At 36.0% G+C, this 19,321-nt stretch overlaps 1 protein-coding gene across 2 annotated transcripts; it reads left to right on the forward strand.

The window, feature by feature from the left end:
- Nucleotides 1-17,741, forward strand: LOC120208411 (CCR4-NOT transcription complex subunit 1-like). Of its 2 annotated transcripts, none has more exons than XM_039207696.1 (51): nt 1-289; nt 955-1,249; nt 1,366-1,594; nt 1,735-2,074; nt 2,186-2,299; nt 2,381-2,509; nt 2,588-2,779; nt 2,874-3,068; nt 3,259-3,396; nt 3,485-3,607; nt 3,703-3,956; nt 4,245-4,348; nt 5,075-5,169; nt 5,295-5,531; nt 6,033-6,221; nt 6,301-6,382; nt 6,486-6,553; nt 8,273-8,418; nt 8,568-8,676; nt 8,760-8,906; nt 9,040-9,087; nt 9,168-9,296; nt 9,420-9,656; nt 9,762-9,902; nt 9,982-10,067; nt 10,155-10,260; nt 10,693-10,788; nt 10,875-11,027; nt 11,469-11,642; nt 11,738-11,952; nt 12,034-12,169; nt 12,251-12,376; nt 12,723-12,767; nt 12,883-12,960; nt 13,052-13,168; nt 13,506-13,632; nt 13,697-13,809; nt 13,903-14,037; nt 14,111-14,194; nt 14,605-14,751; nt 14,850-14,981; nt 15,083-15,130; nt 15,209-15,355; nt 15,427-15,488; nt 15,875-16,028; nt 16,125-16,316; nt 16,394-16,498; nt 16,694-16,831; nt 17,080-17,316; nt 17,399-17,500; nt 17,592-17,741. In XM_039207696.1, exons 1-51 carry the CDS (start codon nt 191-193, stop codon nt 17,739-17,741), a joined length of 7,245 nt encoding a protein of 2,414 aa, XP_039063627.1. In that variant the 5' UTR covers nt 1-190. The 2 variants fall into 2 exon arrangements, with proteins under 2 accessions (XP_039063627.1, XP_039063628.1); XM_039207697.1 differs by having other exon boundaries at nt 191-289; nt 13,709-13,809; nt 14,108-14,194.
- Nucleotides 17,742-19,321: the final 1,580 nt, after the last annotated feature.

The raw sequence follows: 19,321 nt of genomic DNA on the forward strand, positions 1-19,321 counted from the left end.
AGGCAATTAGATAGAAAACTTCAGTTCAACTCTTAGCACCCAAACAGCTCTCGATCCTTTAATTTATTCTCAAACGGTTCCCAGTCTCCCCCGATCTGGAGAGCCCCTCCACCGGAACACTATTAATCCCTATCGTTTTGCCCCACTGGCGACTTCCTCCGAAAACCCTAGTTATTCGCCTCCACTAATCATGCTCAACCTTTCTTCCACGCTCTCAACTCACGTTCGGTTTCTGCTCCAGTCGTTGACCGAAGCCAACGCCGAATCAGTTTCTCGAGAGCTCCGCCAGGTTTTTTTTTATCATTTTTCTGTAGTCAGATGCGCCGATTGTCATATCTTTTTGTTGCAATTCTAATGATTTGTCCTGTCACTCCAAAAGCCCTAAAAATTTCGCTGAAGTCATCGTTCGATTTAATGTGTGCTTTTGCAATTGTATTGAGTTTGGATATCGTTGTAACGCATTTCTTGATCACTTTTTAGTTTGATTAGTTAGATTGGTGCTGTCTTATCCATAGGAATATATTTACAGGGATTTAAAGCGAGAATAAGATCTAAGATACTGGTAGCTCGATAACAATCTTACTCGAATACGAGAATTTCTGCTTTTTTTTTTCTTTTAAAAAAACTCTTTAACGTTGCAAACTAAATTTATAGATTATAATTTTATTATCAATATTGATATCTCATTTTTTTCTTCCCATATAAATTTAGATTCGAAAGTTGAGTTAGAGAAAATTATTATTGATCTTTTGAAACCAAGCAAGCAATTTCTATTTGTGTTAGTTTTGCTGCATATCTAACAATGAAGAGTGAACTTAGATTTGTTTCTTTTTGCCAGAGTGTCAAAAGAGATATCTAGCAGGCTGGGATGAGGGATTTTGTTTGATTATTTTCAGTTTTATGCAAATTTCAGGATAACATGGTGACTGATATGACCTGTTTTTTTCTTGGCAGTTAATTGATTATGGCATTGAGGGAAGCATTCTGGTGCTGCAGACTTGCTTGGACTGCTTGAACTCTCATAAGGCAGATTCAAGGAACTTGCAATTTGAGCAAGTTGTAGCATCAACTTTTAGACACGCAATGGACAAGCCAAATTTTTGTACTGTCTTCTGTCAGTCGCTAAGTATGGATATAAGTGAGGATTTCTTGGAAAATTTCTCGAAAGCCATGCAATTTTCCATGTCTGAAAAAATTGGCATTGGTCTTGCTTTATCTGATTCTGAAAACCCTGATACAAGAATCTGTGGTAAGTTGTTTGAATGTGCTTTGGCTTTTAAATGGATTTACTCTTGATCAGCTTAAGTTATGCTCTTACACGGTGCTGATCAGAATGCTGAAAATGAAGCTTTTACATTTTTCTAGGGAAGAACTTCTGTATGGCTCAGGTTGAGGAATTGCACTCCAATCCTGCCTCTTTTGATTCTACTGAGCAAAGTCAGAATATAGTTATGTTCCTCCTGTGCTCTGGTGCCCTTTCCAAGCACGTAGATTCCTTTATGCAGATGTTATCTCTAGTTCAAGCAAATGACGCTGCACAGTTTGTTTTAACTCCGATACTTTCAGATGAATTACGCGAGAAGAGTTTTTTAAGGTGTTGATTTTTGCATCAGGCTCCTTCAATTTCTCCTTTCAACCTGCAGTTACTCATGCAAGCTTCAGTGTCATGTTGTCTGTTAACATTTTTAATCATCCTTTGATAATTCATGTTTTGGCCCATTTCTTACTCTTCAGGACTATGGATTTCTTCAATGAATCTGGAGAAAATGATTTTGACACTCTTTTGGAAGAAATGGAGAAGGAAGTGAGTATGGCAGATATCATCAAGGAACTGGGTTATGGATGCACTGTTGACGCTGCACACTGCAAAGAGATTTTATCTCTTTGTTTACCTCTGACAGAGATAACTATATCTAGAATACTTGGCACAATTGTCTTCACCTATGCTGGTCTTGAGGACAACCAAACCACGTTTTCAACATTTAGCCTGGTCCTTGGTTGCCACACAACATATGATTTGCCTTCATTGAGCTCTTGGAATATTGATGTTCTTATAAAAACTATAAAGCAACTTGTGAGTAATACATTTTTTGCTTTCTGCGGTTCTTGTTGCCATTGGATTTACCAGTATCGCTTTATTTAAGAAACATATTTTCTTTATTTTTGTAATGCATGCTGAATACAGGCTCCTGATACCAACTGGATACGAGTTATTGAAAACCTGGATCATGATGGGTTCTACATTCCTACTGAGGCAGCATTCACTTTTTTCATGTCTGTATATAAACATGCATGCCAGGTATTGTTGATTGTGTTTTTAGTACATGTGAAGTTGCTCGCTTCTTGTATTGCTTTAATTTTTTGATTATTCTTTGTGCAGGACCCCTTTCCACTCCATGCCATTTGTGGATCCGTGTGGAAGAATATTGAAGGTCAGCTATCTTTTCTAAGATATGCTGTGTCAGCATTGCCAGACGTATTTACCTTTTCCCATTCTTTGAGGAAGCTGGTAAGAGTTATGCAAGTGTTTTTTTCTCTTTTCTTCTTGTCACTCTATTTCCAGCAGGAATAATGTTCAGTTTTGCAGGCCTATACAGATGTAGTGCATGGCCATAAGCTTCCCCTTGGAAGTGACAATCATGCCTGGCTGTGTCTTGACCTCTTAGATGTGCTATGTCAACTAGCTGAAAGGGGTCACACAAGCTTTGTTCGATCAATGCTTGACTATCCCTTAAAACACTGCCCTGAAGTTCTGCTTCTTGGGATGGCACATGTTAATGTAAATGTCCACAATATCAATATGTGATAATGCTGTCCGATTTTTTTTTGCATGTTTAACTTTTGTTTAATAATTTTTGCATCTATGCTTGCAGACCGCTTATAATCTCCTCCAGCATGATGTCACTTCCGCAGTTTTTCCAATGATAATTAAAAATTCCCTGGGTGCTGGTATGGTACTTCATCTTTGGAATGTGAATGCTAGTCTTGTTTTGCGGGGATTTGTAGAAGTACAGAATACTGATCCAGACAGCATGATTAGAATTTTGGAAGTTTGTCAAGAGTCGAAGGTAATTTGGATTTTTATTGATGTTTCTTTCCTTATGCGTCACATTGTGAGAATGTCACATTGTTCTTCATTTTTCTCTCTTTTTGCATCCTTCATTAGTGTTTTGATATCCTGTTTAGAAAATACTTCAGGTTTTTTTTTATGTTATATTTATTTTTGTAATTTCTCTTATTTCTTATTTATTTTTGCAGATTTTATCATCAGTGCTGGAGATGATAACTTTTCCTTCTGGCATTAGATTAGCAGTCCTTGCTTCCAGGAAAGAGATCATCGATTTTGAGAAGTGGTTGATTGGTAACCTGAATATATATAAAGATGTTTTTTTGGAGGTAATATTGTGTCCTTCTGCAACCTATCTAATTAAAGCTAATTTGGTCCTAAGAATGTTTTGCCTGACATTCTTCATGCAACTTTCAGGAGTGTCTAAGGTTCTTGAAGGAGATACAATTTGGTGGGTCACAAGAGTTTTCTGCCGAACCTTTCCGTCATGCCACAGCTGTTTCAAATCTTTATTTGGAAGCTTGTTCTACTATTATCAAGGTTCTGCTTCTATTAGTTGATTATTCTTGTGATTCATAACTGATGTGTTTTTATTTGAACACTAACTGCATTTCATTTGTTTTTACCCTGTGCAGATCCTTAAAGCTAATACTGGGGTGATAGGCTCTACTCTGCTTCTCGAGGATATTGAAAGGTTGCATGCGGCCATTATGGATTCTATTCCAAAGTTGCAAAATGGTGGGACCACAGAGTCTTCAACCTCTGACGGATATGGAGATGAGATTGAGGCAGAAGCCAACTCTTACTTTCATCAAATGTTTTCTGAACAGTTGACCACTGATGCTATGGTTCAAATGCTAGCACGATTCAAGGAATCTTCTGTGAAAAGGTATGTTGTTGTTTCTTTACCTTACTTTTTGCTTTCATTGCTCGAAAAGTTTTATCAGCTTTGATTGTATACATTCTTGCCTATGGGCATTCCTAATAGGTCATGCGATTGTCCCAGTTTCCATGCATCTGGTTGATTTTCGATATCTTTTTGTGTCAATGGAGCAACTTTTCTCTTTATTACACATTCTATATATGCTTAACATTTATCATTGTTTGAAAGCATGGATTTACAAGAAAACTTCATGTTTAAAACATGATGGTTTTATGGGCTGCTTATTATTAACAGGGAACAAGTGATATTTGAGTGCATGATTGCGAATCTATTTGAAGAGTACCAATTTTTCCCCAAGTATCCCGAAAGACAGCTCAAAATTGCTGCAGTTCTCTTTGGTGAGTTACTATACAAGATAATCCTGATATACCATTTTTATCCCCGCAGTTTATCCTGCAATTTTAGATATTTATTGCATTTGTAAGGTTTTCACAATTTGTAGTGAAATCCTGATGCATGTAATCATGATCAATGTGGATAAATGTGTTCAAAAGTTAGTACAACATATGGGTGCCCAGGGATGGAGCTAGGATTGAACTTTTTTTTGGGGGTGGGGGAGTTGTTTAATTGTGAAACAAATAGGGTCTTTAAAACTGAATGAACCATAAAATTTAAAGGAAATTTCACTAATTTTAAAATTGAAGGGTCTTAAAGAGTAATTAAGCCAGAAAATTTGGAAATCAAGATATAATTTCATTTTAAAACTGAAAGGGTTCTAAAAAATAATTAAACCAGCAATTTTTTGGAGGTTCAAGGACTTAATTATAATGATTTCAAAATTATTAGTGACCTAAAGACAATTTGATTGTCATGTTTGCTTTTTATGCTAAACACTAGTTATTTAGTGTCTTGAGCTAAACAACGTAGGTTCGTCCCTGTGGGTGCTAATAATTTGATTGTCTTGTTTGCCATTTATGTTAAACACTAGTTATTTAATCTACAGTGTCCACTTCCTTTTATTTGGTTCAATTTTCTAAGCCATGGTTGTGAATAAATTTTAGGTTCATTCATCAAGCACCCTCTTTTTTTTTAAAAAACTTATTTCATGCTTTTGAAATTTTCAGGCTCTGCCATCAAGCAGCAACTTGTAACTCACCTAACGCTTGGAATTGCCTTGCGTGGTGTTCTAGATGCATTGCGTAAACCTACAGATTCAAAAGTTAGTTATTTCTTAGCATTAGTCTTCTATTGTTTCTCATCTTTGGTTTCTTGCCTATGAAAGTGTTAAGGAATTATTTAATTGGTTGTATTAATGAATTATGGATGGTCTATCTGCATTTACAGATGTTTTTGTTTGGAACCAAGGCCTTGGAGCAGTTTGTGGATCGTTTGATTGAGTGGCCACAATATTGTAACCATATTTTACAGATATCTCACCTGCGTGCAACTCATCCAGAAATTGTTTCTTCCATTGAACGAGCTCTTGTCAGGATTTCATCAGGTCACTTGGAGTCAGATGGGAGCAACAATCCTTCTGTTCATCACCGGGTTTCCTCTCAGGTGACCCCAGGAAACGGGGAGGTAAATCGTACTTGTTTTTGTTGCATATAGTTGAATTGAAATTGAATACTAGTTGTGTTGATAAATTTTAACTTGACTATAATAAATAAATATTACCATTTTTTGCTGCCCATGAGTTGGCTCCCATCTATGATATCAGCAGGATATGATAATATTGAGATTCTGTCATTCAACAATTTAGCTGTTCAATTAGTTGATTCTTGTCCCATTGTAGCATGCATTGAAGATCATTCTTTTCTAGATCCATGCATTTAAATGTCAAAAAATTAAAAAAGAAAGAAAGAAAGATGGTTTTGATTTGGTGCTGCCAAATTAAAGAGGAAAAGGACTAAAGGAGTAAAACATATTTGTTGGTGAAGGTGTTTAAAATGGTAAATAATCTAACTTGCTGATGATCTTTTTGCCATTGTGTTAGAATTTTCTAGTTATAGAGTTATCCTTTGTTTCTGTTATCTGAGTTATTGCTGAGTTGTTTTCTAATTTTTGGAGTCACTATTTCAGTTAAATAGCTCTAGCATTGCTCAGCCTGGGCCACAACTTTCTTCTCCACTGCAGCTCACTAGACTTGATAGTTCTCATGATGACCGTCATAAAGCCCCTGCTGCATCATCTAATGATGTGAAGCCACTGCTATCTTCTGTAGGGCAGCCTTCAGTTGCTTCCTTGACTGATGCTTCTAGAATTCAGAAAGTATGCCTTTTGGTTTGATTGTTTTGTGATGTATGTGGAATTTTCTTTCCTACAACTAATATTATTCTCAAAATTGCAGCCGCAAGGTGCAGTCAGTGGTTCGTCTATGCTGTCTGTTTCTCCTGGTTTTGTTCGTTCTTCTCGCAGTGTTACTTCTACTAGTAATATTTTTCCATAGATTCATTGAGTTGTTTTATTTACATTCTTCCATAGAACATGGACATCTTTACAAGCTTAGGCAACAATATTTTGTTTTTAATACAGGATTTGGCTCTGCTTTGAACATTGAAACACTAGTTGCTGCTGCTGAGAGGAGAGAGAAGCCCATAGAGGTATTTAATGACTATTGTTGTCAATTCAATTTGTTTCTGGAAAATTGTTTTTCCTCTTTTTAATCAACATGCATAACATTGTTTTATGTTTCCTACTCCTGCAATGAATGCCACTGAAATAATTAAAATTCATATTTCATAGACGATGTTATCTATCTAACCATATGTAGTTTTTTCTTGGGCTGATTGATTGGAAAGGAAAGGATTTAGAATATGCTATGATGAATGTTTCACAGACATATAAGTTATTTATTCCAATCTGCTATGGTTATAAGAATTTTTGGATTTTGGACCATTGATATGCTTCTGTACCTGGCTCAGGCTATAGAATGAGCAAATGGGCAGAATTAGGATACTGTGCATCCCTATTTCCTTGTTCTGGAGAGGACAGGGTAGAGCAAGTAGTGACTTTATGTGATGTTTTCATTTTTACCCTAGGTTAAATTGTTGTTAAAATAAAATTTGAGGAGAAAAGGGGACCGTGTAAAGCGTTAAACAACAATATTTTGATTCTCAAATGCTCCCAAATGGAGGGTATCAAAGACGTGATTGGCTGAAGGGATTTAGTTCACCTCTGCACGCTTTCCCTCCCTTCTAAAACTCCCAAACTAGCTAAACTCTTTGTTCTAGTTCCCTTCCATTAAGACAGACTATTAATCCACCCAATGATGATCATGGAATGTTGGTTTTTTTTTTATAGAAATAGGGTAGGCCTCATTAAAACCCCCCTTCATAACCCCATGTTACAGCAGTAACATGAAGGACATTGGAATGAGGAAAAGAGTGCCTAAGAATTTATTAATAAAGGAATAATACAAAGCCAGTTCCTAACAAACTTCTGTTACAACATAACACTTAAAAACCAAACTAACTACACTAGTACAATCAACACAGAAGGGCAGAACAACCAAAACACAACCTATAATCAACCTATTCCATCTTTTGCTAATTTATCCGATTCCCAATTAGCAGCTCTCAGAGTATGCCTAATAATAATATCCTTACTATCCACTGGGGAAGCAATATCTTTCACCAAAGACTGAAACATAGGTGTATTAGCCGGATTTTTTATCCACTTCAGAGCAGTAAGGGAATCCGATTTGAGGATAATCCTTGTAACTGGAACTAGATCAATTTCATCCATTAACAGCAGCCCTCTTTTGATAGCCAATAACTCTGCAAGTATAGGAGGACCACTCCCAATCCTCTCAGAAAACGAACCGAGCAACACACCTTCAGGATCCCTAATCAAACCACCTATGCCTCCTTTATCCCACCCCTTAGACATCGCACCATCTACATTTAATTTTACAAACCCTGAAGGAGGAGGAACCCAGCACGATGAGGAAATACAGCCCTTCTTCTTTCTTCCCACAGAATCTGCAAGTATTAAATACCCCACTAGGGAATCCATATGGATCTGCACATCTTTGAATCTCGCCAAAAACCATGAAGCAATTCTAAAACGAACAAGGAAGAACAACAATGTACTATCCACCTTACCTTTCTCAAAAATTGTTTCATTTCTACACTTCCAAACCGACCACAGATCATCCCAAACTGTGATGAATGCAAACAAAGGAACTACAAAGGAGACATTCCAAGAAGTCAAGAATCTACTCAACAAACCCCAGACCACCTCATGGAATGTTGAATTTTGCTTCATTAAAATGTTCCTTTGGTTCATAATCCTTCCTTTTCTTTCTGTTATATTTGCAGGCACCTGCATCTGAGATTCAGGACAAGATATCATTTATAATCAATAATATTTCAGTTGCTAATCTTGAAGCAAAGGGGAAAGAGTTCACCGAAATATTGAAAGAACAGTACTATCCTTGGTTTGCCCAGTACATGGTTATGAAAAGGTCAAACTTGATACCTTCTAGAACATAAATGTTCATGTCTCTTTCTGTGTGGCATGCAGTTGATTGTTCAACTGAATTGTGTTTTCATTATATTTTTTGCTTATCTTTTTTGTACTATAAATTAATTTATTCATTTATTTTTATTTCAGAGCAAGCATTGAGCCAAATTTTCATGATTTGTATTTGAAGTTCCTTGACAAAGTTAATTCGAAGGTTTTGACCAAAGAGATCGTCCAGGCTACATATGAGAACTGCAAGGTTTCTATTGTTCATTTCATTTATCCATGCGGTATAGTTGAACAAGTAACAGAAAAAACATTCATTATTTCATATGTTTTTAGGTTTTGTTGGGGTCAGAGCTTATTAAATCAAGCTCAGAAGAGCGGTCATTGCTAAAAAATCTGGGTAGTTGGCTTGGGAAGTTAACAATTGGCCGGAATCAAGTTCTGAGAGCTCGTGAGATAGATCCCAAATCTCTGATTATAGAGGTACTTGTTCCCAAAGTTTAAACTTTTATTTGAGTATACACACTGTGGTTTCAGTTATTTATATTAAGCTTCTGGTCTAGTAATGATCCATCAGTTATTTTGAACTTTTCCTTTTATATTTGCTTTTTTCCAGGCGTATGAAAAGGGGTTAATGATTGCTGTAATCCCATTTACTTCAAAGGTATGATTATTTATGAAATTAATGTGTTTTCTTCTGCTGAACTTAAGTTGGTATTTTCATAAATTTGTTACATTTTGCAGATTCTTGAGCCATGTCAAAACAGTCTGGCATACCAACCCCCAAATCCCTGGACCATGGGCATTCTGGCGTTGCTAGCTGAGATTTACTCAATGCCAAACTTAAAAATGAATCTCAAGTTTGACATAGAAGTATTGTCATTTATTTTAAGCATGCATATGAATATGAGGTCTTGTTTTCTTCAATATTGAGGCCTCCCTCACAGAAGTTTGATAATCTTTTAACTTCCTGCCTTTTTCTCTTTGGCATTGTAGGTTTTATTCAAGAACCTTAGTGTGGATATGAAGGACATTGCACCAACTTGTCTTCTCAAGGATCGTAAAAGAGAACTTGAGGGCAACCCGGATTTCTCTAATAAAGATGTTGGGGCATCCCAAGCCTCAATGGTTGCAGAAAAATCTGGAATAGTTTCTCCTCTTAATCATGCTGATTTATCCCTTGAGGTTGCTAGTCCACCTAATTCTGGCGGGCCTACACAATTTCCATCTCAGGTTTGGTTTTGTAGTAGTTGCTGGCTTGCTGCTGTTTTTTGTGTGGCTATTGCTATTAGTAGTTAATTACATGTGTTAATATTTTATTTCTTGGTGTTGTTTTAGTATGCTGGCCCCTTGCATCTTTCTTCTGGTGCATTAACGGAGGATGAGAAAATGGCAGCTTTAGGCTTGTCTGACCAGCTTCCTTCAGCACAAGGGCTATTTCAAGCCACTCCATCGCCGTCACCTTTTTCTGTTAGTCAGGCACGGTCTTTTTTTGTTTTCATTCTTCGATGTCAAGTATTATAACAGTTTAGATGGTTAATCCTTGTATTCTTTGCAGCTGTCAGCGTCAATTCCTAACATTGGGACACACATTATTATCAATCAGAAGCTCAGTTCTCTAGGATTGCACTTGCCTTTCCAGAGGTTTTATGCCGTTTCCATATTGCTTTCTGCTTGTTGTATACATTGCTTGGTGCCTTGGTGATTACTTCTACATATAATCTGCTGCAGGGTAGTTCCAATGTCAATGGACAGAGCTATCAAAGAGATTGTAGCTGGAATTGTTCAGCGCAGTGTTTCTATAGCAACTCAAACAACAAAGGAGCTTGTTTTAAAGGTATGAAGGGTCAAGTTAATAAAATTCAAGTCCAAACACATTTAACTTGATTCAATACATATCATTAAGGCAATTAGCTTAACATTTTTTGGTCTCCATAATAGCTCCACTGCTTTTAGCTTATTTTTAATAAATGTGTCCTTGTAATGTAACTTTTCTTTATTTTCTAGTGTTTGTTCTTATTAGAGTTCAATTTTGTTTCTCCATTTATCCATATAAAGCTATTGTTTCTTTTCTTAATCATTGGATATCTTTTCTTTCAAGTTTCTCTGTTCATATGATTTAGAATTCTTCTTCTTTAAGTTTTAGGGAAATCCATGCATCTTTCTGAAATGCTTGGGAATCATTTTGGAATGCTTAAAACTAGCTTTTTGAGCAAGACAATCAAGGACTACTATCTGTCTTAAACCAATTCAATCATATTCAATTTAGGATTATGCTATGGAATCGGATGAGACACGGATTTATAATGCAGCACACTTGATGGTTGCAAGTTTGGCCGGAAGTCTAGCACATGTCACATGCAAGGTTTTATCTAACATCTTGTATTTTCTTTTATTCTGTACCTTGTCAACTGCATCATATGATTTTCATCTCTTGTTTTGGTGTTCTAGGAACCTTTACGTGGCTCTATATCAACTCATCTGAGGAGTTCACTTCAGGGATTGAGTATTGGCAGTGATCTTCTAGAACAAGCTGTTCAGCTTGTTACCAATGATAACCTTGATCTTGGCTGTGCAGTGATTGAACAGGCTGCTACAGATAAGGTCAGATTGTTTCTTTTGGTAAATAGTACTTTGTGCACACATGTTTCATTGAGCTAAATGCTAAGTATCGCTAATGGGCTTGGTCTAATTTTCGTTGATTGGCTCCTAACTTGGTTCATAAGTTGATTTTTTTTTTGAATCTCTTGGATTTGATTCTTGAGTAGGGTGCATAGTGACTAAATGCTCCTATAAAAACAACTTTTTTCATGAAGTACTTAAAGTTTCCATGGACCTTCTGTGATGCACTGTTTATTCGGATTTCAGTTTCTACGCTTCCTTCTTTATAGTAATGCATGTCATGTTGTTTTGTCTGCATGGATGAATTTTTGTTCTGCATAAAGGCGGGCTTTTATAAAATTGGCATAGTGAATGCATTTTGACTAATCTCGTATTCTTCTTGGTTCTAACTCTATACTTTTCCCTCTCGGCTTTTATATATAGGCAATACAAACTATTGATGGAGAGATAGCTACCCAACTTGCTTTAAGAAGAAAGCATAGAGATCCCACATTTTTTGATCCAAGCATGTACGGACAAGGTTCTGTGGGTGTTGTGCCCGAGGCTCTTCGACCTAAACCAGGTCACTTGTCTCTCTCTCAGCAGCGAGTTTATGAGGTAGTTTGATTAACCATTTGAACAAAGATTACTTTGATTTTGAGAAGGTGCTGAGAGTTTCTCCTTCATGCTTGTTTGTCCTCTTTATCTTTTAGGACTTTGTTCGGCTTCCTTGGCAAAATCAATCTGGCCAGAGTTCGCATGCTATTTCTGCCAGTCCTTCAAGCTTATCTGGTGATGCTGTTCTTACTGCCACATTTGGTTCAACATCTGGGCAAGGTACTCCTGGTTATGCATCTACCCCAGTGAACTTGGGACAATTGGATGTTGCGTCTGAGGCAATTGAACCTACATCAGCTGCTCTTTTGAGGTTTTTAAAATGAAACTTTAGTCCCTTTGATTTTTTCCCTTTTCTTTCTGGTTTCCTTGCTGATAATTTTTTTTATTTCAGTGCTTCCTCAATCCATATTGGCACAGGAGCTGCTCTTACCCAGCAGACTACTGAAAATGATTGCCTCAATGTTTCATTCCCTTCCACAACTATGGCCCCTGAATTACAATCAGTGGATACCACTGATGCTGTAAAAGTAAGGGACTTCATATGGATGGATTTTTCTACTGTTAGAGTCGTGCATTTTTGTTGACACATGCTACCAATTTGTTGCTAGGAATTGGGACCTACACAACAGCCAGTACCTTCATCTGCTATCACTGAGCGTCTTGGAAATAGCATATCGGAGGCTTCACTGAGCACAAGGGATGCTTTGGATAAATATCAGATAGTTGCTCTGAAGGTTGAATGAAACTCCTCTATTATTTTTCTTTCTTGCGCTATTTGTTCTGTTATTTTTGGGACCTGGGAAAATTTGTTCCGTATTTTCACTATCCGCCTGTTGTGGTTGATGCACACTATCATCTACATTCTACAAATATCTTAATTGTTTTACAATTGTTGGGTCTCCTCTCAAGGAAGACTGGCATTAAACGGGGAACATGGTTTCTCACAAGAGATATGAGAGGAGACCTCTTAGACTATTGTTTCAATTCATCTTATTCTTCTGCTCTTACTACTTGAGACTTTCTATTTATTAAAAAATAACGTCTTGTCAAAACATGTTTCTCTTTGTCAAATAATTTCAGTTGGAAAGTTTGGTGGCAACTGATGGTAGAGAAGCTGACATCCAGGTATTTTTAACTTTAGTCTACTATTTTATTTTTTATATAAGTTGATGATTAAATTTCTTTTTTGTTTAGTTATATTATTTGAGCAATGTTTTAACCCTTGACATTTTTGTTTTAGGGACTGATCTCTGAGGTACCTGAGATCATACTCAGATGTGTAAGTAGGGACGAGGCTGCACTGGCTGTGGCTCAAAAGGTGTTCTACCAATTGTTGGGTTAACTTTTATCTTTTGCTTGTCGCTTTATATTGTGAATTTGGCTGATTCTGTTTCTTGATGCATATGCAGGTTTTCAAAGGCTTATATGAGAATGCATCCAATAGTCTTCATGTCGGTGCCCATCTTGCTATCCTGGCTGTTGTCCGTGATGTTTGCAAGCTTGCTGTTAAAGAGCTTACTAGTTGGGTATGCTCTGTTCTGCATTTGGAAGGAGGCTTTTTTTTACTTGGTGTATAAAACAGCCAAGTTGCGTTGTTTGCATGTTAATATTGGTTATGAGATCCCATTAGCTTCATTGCTGTGGATTCTGAACTTGTTTTATTTGTAAAGAGAATTCAAGAACTGCTATAAAAGTTGTCTTTCTAGTTGTTATTCTCTTGCTTTTGTTATGATTTTATTTAAATAGATTATGTGATGAATACTTGCTAATTATTGCTATGGTATTCTGCAAAGGTCCTTTGCTGGCTTATATGTTTGGAATCATCTCTCAATCTGTGTTGGTTGTTCAATTTTCCTCTTACAGGTGATATATTCAGACGAGGAGCGAAAATTCAACAAAGAAATCACTGTTGGTCTTATTCGAAGTGAATTGATGAACCTTGCGGAGTACAACGTACACATGGCAAAACTTATTGATGGGGGAAGGAATAGTATGTATACAAATAATTTCATCTTCACTGAATTTATTTCTGCCAGACAAGTCATCCAATCAAGTTAAATATGCAGAAGCTGCTATGGAATTTGCAATATCTCTTCTTCAAACTTTGGTTACTGATGAATCCAGAGTTCTCTCAGAATTCCACAATCTTGTTGATGCGTTGGAAAAGGTTTGTCTCATCATTCTCTCTTTTGCTCCCCCCCACCCCAAAAAACACTTTTTTTATTGTTTTGGTATGAATATACTTGTTACGGACATGCAGGTTGCTTCAAAACCTGGATCTCCTGAATCATTGCAGCATTTGATTGAGATGGCCAGAAATCCTTCATCAAGTATGGCTGTTTTATCCACGGTCTCTGTTGGAAAGGAGGATAAGGCTAGGCAGTCTAGAGACAAGGTGTCATATTTTCCCATTTAATTCTCAAGTATACTAAGGTTATGTCTAACATCAAATCTTTTTCTTCAAGCAGGCACCTGGTCTTGCCCCATCTAACAGGGAAGATAATAGTAATATAGAGGCACTAGAACCAGACCCTGCCGGCTTCAAGGAGCAGGTGACTATTTATTTCAAGATCTAAGATGGAATTGCTAGTGTGCTTTGTGCATATTATAGATTTCACTACTAATCTCAATGCAAAAATATCATAGTGTTGGGGTGATAATTCTAGGATGATTTTAAGGTTGTCTAAAAAAATGGTGTCATATATATAAACCTACCTGTATTAATTAACAAAGATACCCGTTAAAAGCTCATATAGTTGTATGTGACCAATGTATGAAAGTGCCGATTAAACCTTCCTGCAAACCTGAACTATCCCTATTGGCGTACTTAAGTCATCTCTCTCTCTAATGGCAATCCTTTTTTCTGTGCCGTCTACTACATGTTATCTTGTTTACTCCATGGAAGGAAAAGTGGGATATCCCTTAGTTCTTTCGTGTTAACTTCCTTTCTAAATATTTGTAGGTTTCCATGTTGTTCGCAGAATGGTGCCAGATATATGAGCATCCTGGAGCAAATGATGGGCCTTGTAATCATTTCATTGTACAATTGCATCAAAATGGACTGCTTAAAGGGGATGATATGACAGAGCGCTTTTTCCGTAATATCACGGTGAATTCCCCATTGCCTATCCTTTTCCTCGTTACATCTAAATTCACCAAAGAACACTGGAGACTGAAATCAATATTTTGTTTTTCCTTCATCGCTAGGAACTCTCTGTTGCATATTGCCTATCTAATGAAGGCATGAGTTCTGGCACATTGCAGTCACCTCAGCAATTGCAAACTCTCTCTTTCCTTGCCATTGATATTTATGCAAAACTTGTGCTGTCAATCCTTAAGGTCTTACTTTATCATTTTTTGATTATATCAATATAATCTCTTTTCATTATGTACCTATCCTTTCAAATGTTTTAACTAGACTTTTTTTGCGATTTCTTTAGTATTGCCCAGTGGAACAGGGATTAAGTAAACTCTTTCTTTTGTCCAAGGTAAATATTGTTTAGCTTTCATTTGTATCTATGTTGTTTTGCTAGGATTTTAATGATAATATTGATGGTGCCGAACAGATTTTGACTGTAACTGTGAAAGTTATTCAAAAAGAGGCAGAGGATAAGAAAGCTTCTTTTAATCCAAGACCATATTTTAGATTATTTATTGACTGGATGTTAGATCTTGTTTCCTTGGACCCTGTCCCTGATGGTGCAAACTTTCAGGTATGATTCATTTGTATTTCTTAGTCAAGAATGTTTGCCATTGAATAGCCTAATTCTCGTGTTTGTTGCAGATTTTGACAACCTTTGCCAATGCTTTTCATGCTCTGCATCCCCTTAAAGTTCCTGCCTTCAGGTGAGAGTTGCGAGTAAAAGATTTTCTTTGTGAAGGCTGGGTTTAGTTATGGTCGTATTGTTACTATCTTGGATAAGTTTTGCTGAAGTGCTTAGAATGAGTTGACTTCTTTTACTGTTATATTTATCATGTATCATTCAGTGTATCGAAACTATCTATGCAAAATATGGTTACTCAGATGTGCACTTTCCTATTCCCATAAACCTTACTTTTTATTAATGTTTAAAAGTTCATTTGAATGAAGATCAACTTGAGAATTGCATCCAGTATATTGAAGTTGGAAAAGCTATAACTTACGAGTATCAATATTTGGCATTAATTTTACAATCTGGTGGATGCTATTTGTCAGTCTTGTTGCTTATGTTTGTTCTGCACTGCTGTTTTAGCTTTGCATGGTTGGAGCTTGTCAGTCACAGGAGTTTCATGCCAAAATTGCTTATTGGGCATGCTCAGAAGGGTTGGCCCTATATCCAACGGTTGCTGGTAGACTTGCTTCAGTTCTTGGAGCCTTTTTTGAGGAATGCCGAGCTCGGAGGGCCGGTTTGCCTCTTTCTAAACACTGATTTCATTATTTGTGTCCATTATAAGTTAATTATGCTGATCCTACTCATTCTCTGTTGCAATATATCTATTTAGGTTCATTTTCTCTATAAAGGCACACTAAGGGTCCTGCTGGTTCTGCTTCATGACTTTCCCGAGTTCCTGTGTGATTGTCATTTTACCTTTTGTGATATGATTCCTCCGAGCTGCATACAGATGCGGAACATTATCCTTAGTGCTTTTCCACGCAATATGAGGTTACCCGATCCATCTACTCCTAACTTAAAGGTATCAATTCTTCGTGCTCGATCTTTCCCCTCCAGATTGTTTAATCAATGAAAATAATTCTGTAATCATCTGTGCAGATTGATTTGCTTCCAGAAATCAGAGAACCCCCTCGCATCCTCTCTGAGGTTGATGCTGCTCTTAAAGCAAAACAGATGAAGGCTGAAGTAGATGAGTATCTCAAGGTACTTGATGCACTTTAATTGTGTTTGGCTTTATTAGCTTCTGTCTTTACCCGTCCCTAAACATATTGGTTTCTTCATTGTTTACTTTGGCCAACGTTTCTTATCTTACATTTTCAGATTGGGGAACCATTGTTCTCTTTTCGAAGTAACCCTTTCAAATAATTTGCTAAAAATCTTCTGAAATTTTTTCTTCAGATGAGGCCCCAAGGAGGATCTACATTTCTAACTGAACTGAAAAAAAGACTACTTCTTTCACCTAGCGAGGCAGCATCAGCCGGTACCCGTTATAATGTACCATTGATCAATTCACTAGTGCTTTATGTTGGTATGCAGGTATGTTACAGTTTCTTCTGCTTCACTAGATGTTATTTTCACTTGGCAATTTTTTTTTTTGCAGTTCGTTAAGTATTGCATGTGTAGTTTTTAATTGGAATTTTGTTTTTAATCTCATCCTTAATTGGAATGAGTGGTTTTTTTTATGGAGCCTTCTATAGGAACCAGGCAGAATATAGAATAAGTTGTTTCTACTGAAAATATTTCCATCTGGCATTTAATGAGCACTTGTTGAAAATTGCTTTTAGGCCATTCAGCAATTGCAGTCAAGAGTACCTCATGCACAGTCAACAGCAAGCACTGCTCCAATGAGTGTGTTTTTGGTTAGTGCTGCCTTGGATATATTCCAGACTCTAATAGCGGACCTTGATAGTGAGGGGCGTTATCTGTTTCTCAATGCAATTGCCAACCAATTGCGATATCCAAACAACCATACACATTACTTCTCCTTCATCTTACTATACTTGTTTGCCGAAGCAAATCAGGTAAGAATTTCTGTTCCATGATATTACATTATTATTGCATTTCATTTCAAATGGTCAGAGGATAAACTATTGCCTTCAACAGGAAATTATCCAGGAGCAAATTACGAGAGTTTTGTTGGAACGGCTGATTGTTAGTAAACCTCATCCTTGGGGTCTTCTAATTACCTTCATTGAGCTCATAAAGGTAAAAAAAAAAAAATTGATCGTGGGTATGGTTTTAATTTTTAGTTTTCATTGTTAAGTTTGCGTTGAAAATGTTGGTGTTTGTATTTCAGAACCCAAGATACAACTTCTGGAATCGATCTTTCATTAGGTGTGCACCCGAGATTGAAAAACTCTTCGAATCCGTTGCAAGGTCATGTGGGGGACTGAAACCTGTGGACGAGGGTATGGTTTCTGGTTGGGTTTCTGATAGCGCACACTGAATTAAGTTTTTCCTTTTTTTAATGCATAATATAATGGAACTGTAGTTTTTAGAATGTCAGGTCTTAGTTTTAGTTTTCCCAGTGAGAAACTAGTTATTCCAAAAAGCATTGCAGTGGTAGTTATTGTACACTTTCGTGTATTCAATGTCAATTGAGCATCTCGCGACTCAAGCCATTTAAGTTAATATCTCTGTTATCGCCTATTCTTCATTTCGGATAACTTGGTGATATATTTAAGTCATTAGTTCTGTCTACATGTCAGGCGACCCATCCTAGTAGAATGGGTTCAGGTAAGAGTGTTTTTACATCGGGCTTGTCTAAGCCCAAATTAAACTTAAATAATAAAAATGATTTTAATTTATTTTTATAAAAATTAATATAAAATGTATTTTATGATTTCATTAATATTTTAGTAAAACAAGTCATTTTAGAGAGTAGCGGATTGGATATGGTTTTTGTAAAATTCAAACCTAATTGTTTTAAAATTTCAACTCCGTTTAGTATTTGTATCTTAATATTCGTTTAAGATTCAAATCTAATTGTGAATGGGTTATTCGAATTCTTTGATATATGGATAAAATGAGAGGTATGTAAAATTAATATTTTAAAATCTTATAATATTTGTATTTTAAGATACGTGAAAACAAAACGTATTTTCATATTTGACATCATATCTTTTTAAATTTATTAAATTATTCAAATGCAATATCCATTTTAAAAAAAAATCAAGTATTTACAAAAGCCAATCCAATATCCGCCAATCAAATGTATAGTAGAGACATGTTAAGAACTTCCAATTTCATACAACGAGAAGCCTTGTTTATTTTTTGGTTGAGGCAACAATAGCATTCATTTTAATGGATTTAAAATTTAAAAATAGTAAGAAAATAATTGAAATATTTTCTACTATAAGTACGAAGAAAAATTAAATTAATCATTAAACTTGATCAAAGACGCATGCTAAAAATTATTTCCATCTTCAACGATATAAATAAAAATACCATTCTATGTGGAAAAATATATATTTACCTTTAATTTTATTTATAGGCGATCGAAGTAGAAAATAGAATTTCGTTCAAAGAAAAGAGTAGAAATTAGAATTGCGCCGCTCACGAGTAAAGGTTTTTTTGGCCCATTACCATGGGCCCCAAAATTATATAGGGAAATGGGGTGTCACCATTTTTTTTATATACAACATTTTCCACAGTACAACGGTAATGAGTTTCGTGAGATATTATTTTTATATTTGAGGTTTATTATTTTATTATTTCTTTTGAAGTTAGGTAACGAGTTTCATTGATTTTTTTTTTTTAATATGAATTTAGTTTAAGAAAAATTAGAACTCATCACCTCGAGATAACGAGTTTCATTATATGAAAAATAACCTTTTTGTTTTAGATTTCAAATGTCCAAACAGATGTAAGGTATCACTTTTTATATTGGGTAAACTATATATTTAATATATAAATTATTAGTTTTGCTTTCTTTTGGTACTTAAATTTTTATTTATTTCCAAATTATCCCTAACGTTTACTTTTTATTTCATTATGGTACCTCGCTGTTAAAATTAAATTTAAAAG

The sequence above is a fragment of the Hibiscus syriacus genome, unplaced genomic scaffold (assembly GCF_006381635.1).
Source record: "Hibiscus syriacus cultivar Baekdansim isolate YM2019G1 unplaced genomic scaffold, ASM638163v2 tig00016563_pilon, whole genome shotgun sequence".
NCBI lineage: Eukaryota > Viridiplantae > Streptophyta > Magnoliopsida > Malvales > Malvaceae > Hibiscus > Hibiscus syriacus.

Excerpts from the sequence above, each read along its gene's own strand:
- LOC120208411 (XM_039207696.1), top strand. The coding sequence starts at position 191 with ATGCTCAACCTTTCTTCCACGCTCTCAACTCACGTTCGGTTTCTGCTC. Across the intron at positions 10,068-10,154 it reads TTGCACTTGCCTTTCCAGAG|GGTAGTTCCAATGTCAATGG; the intron begins GTTTTATGCCGT and ends AATCTGCTGCAG. Across the intron at positions 13,633-13,696 it reads TATTGATGGGGGAAGGAATA|TTAAATATGCAGAAGCTGCT; the intron begins GTATGTATACAA and ends CATCCAATCAAG.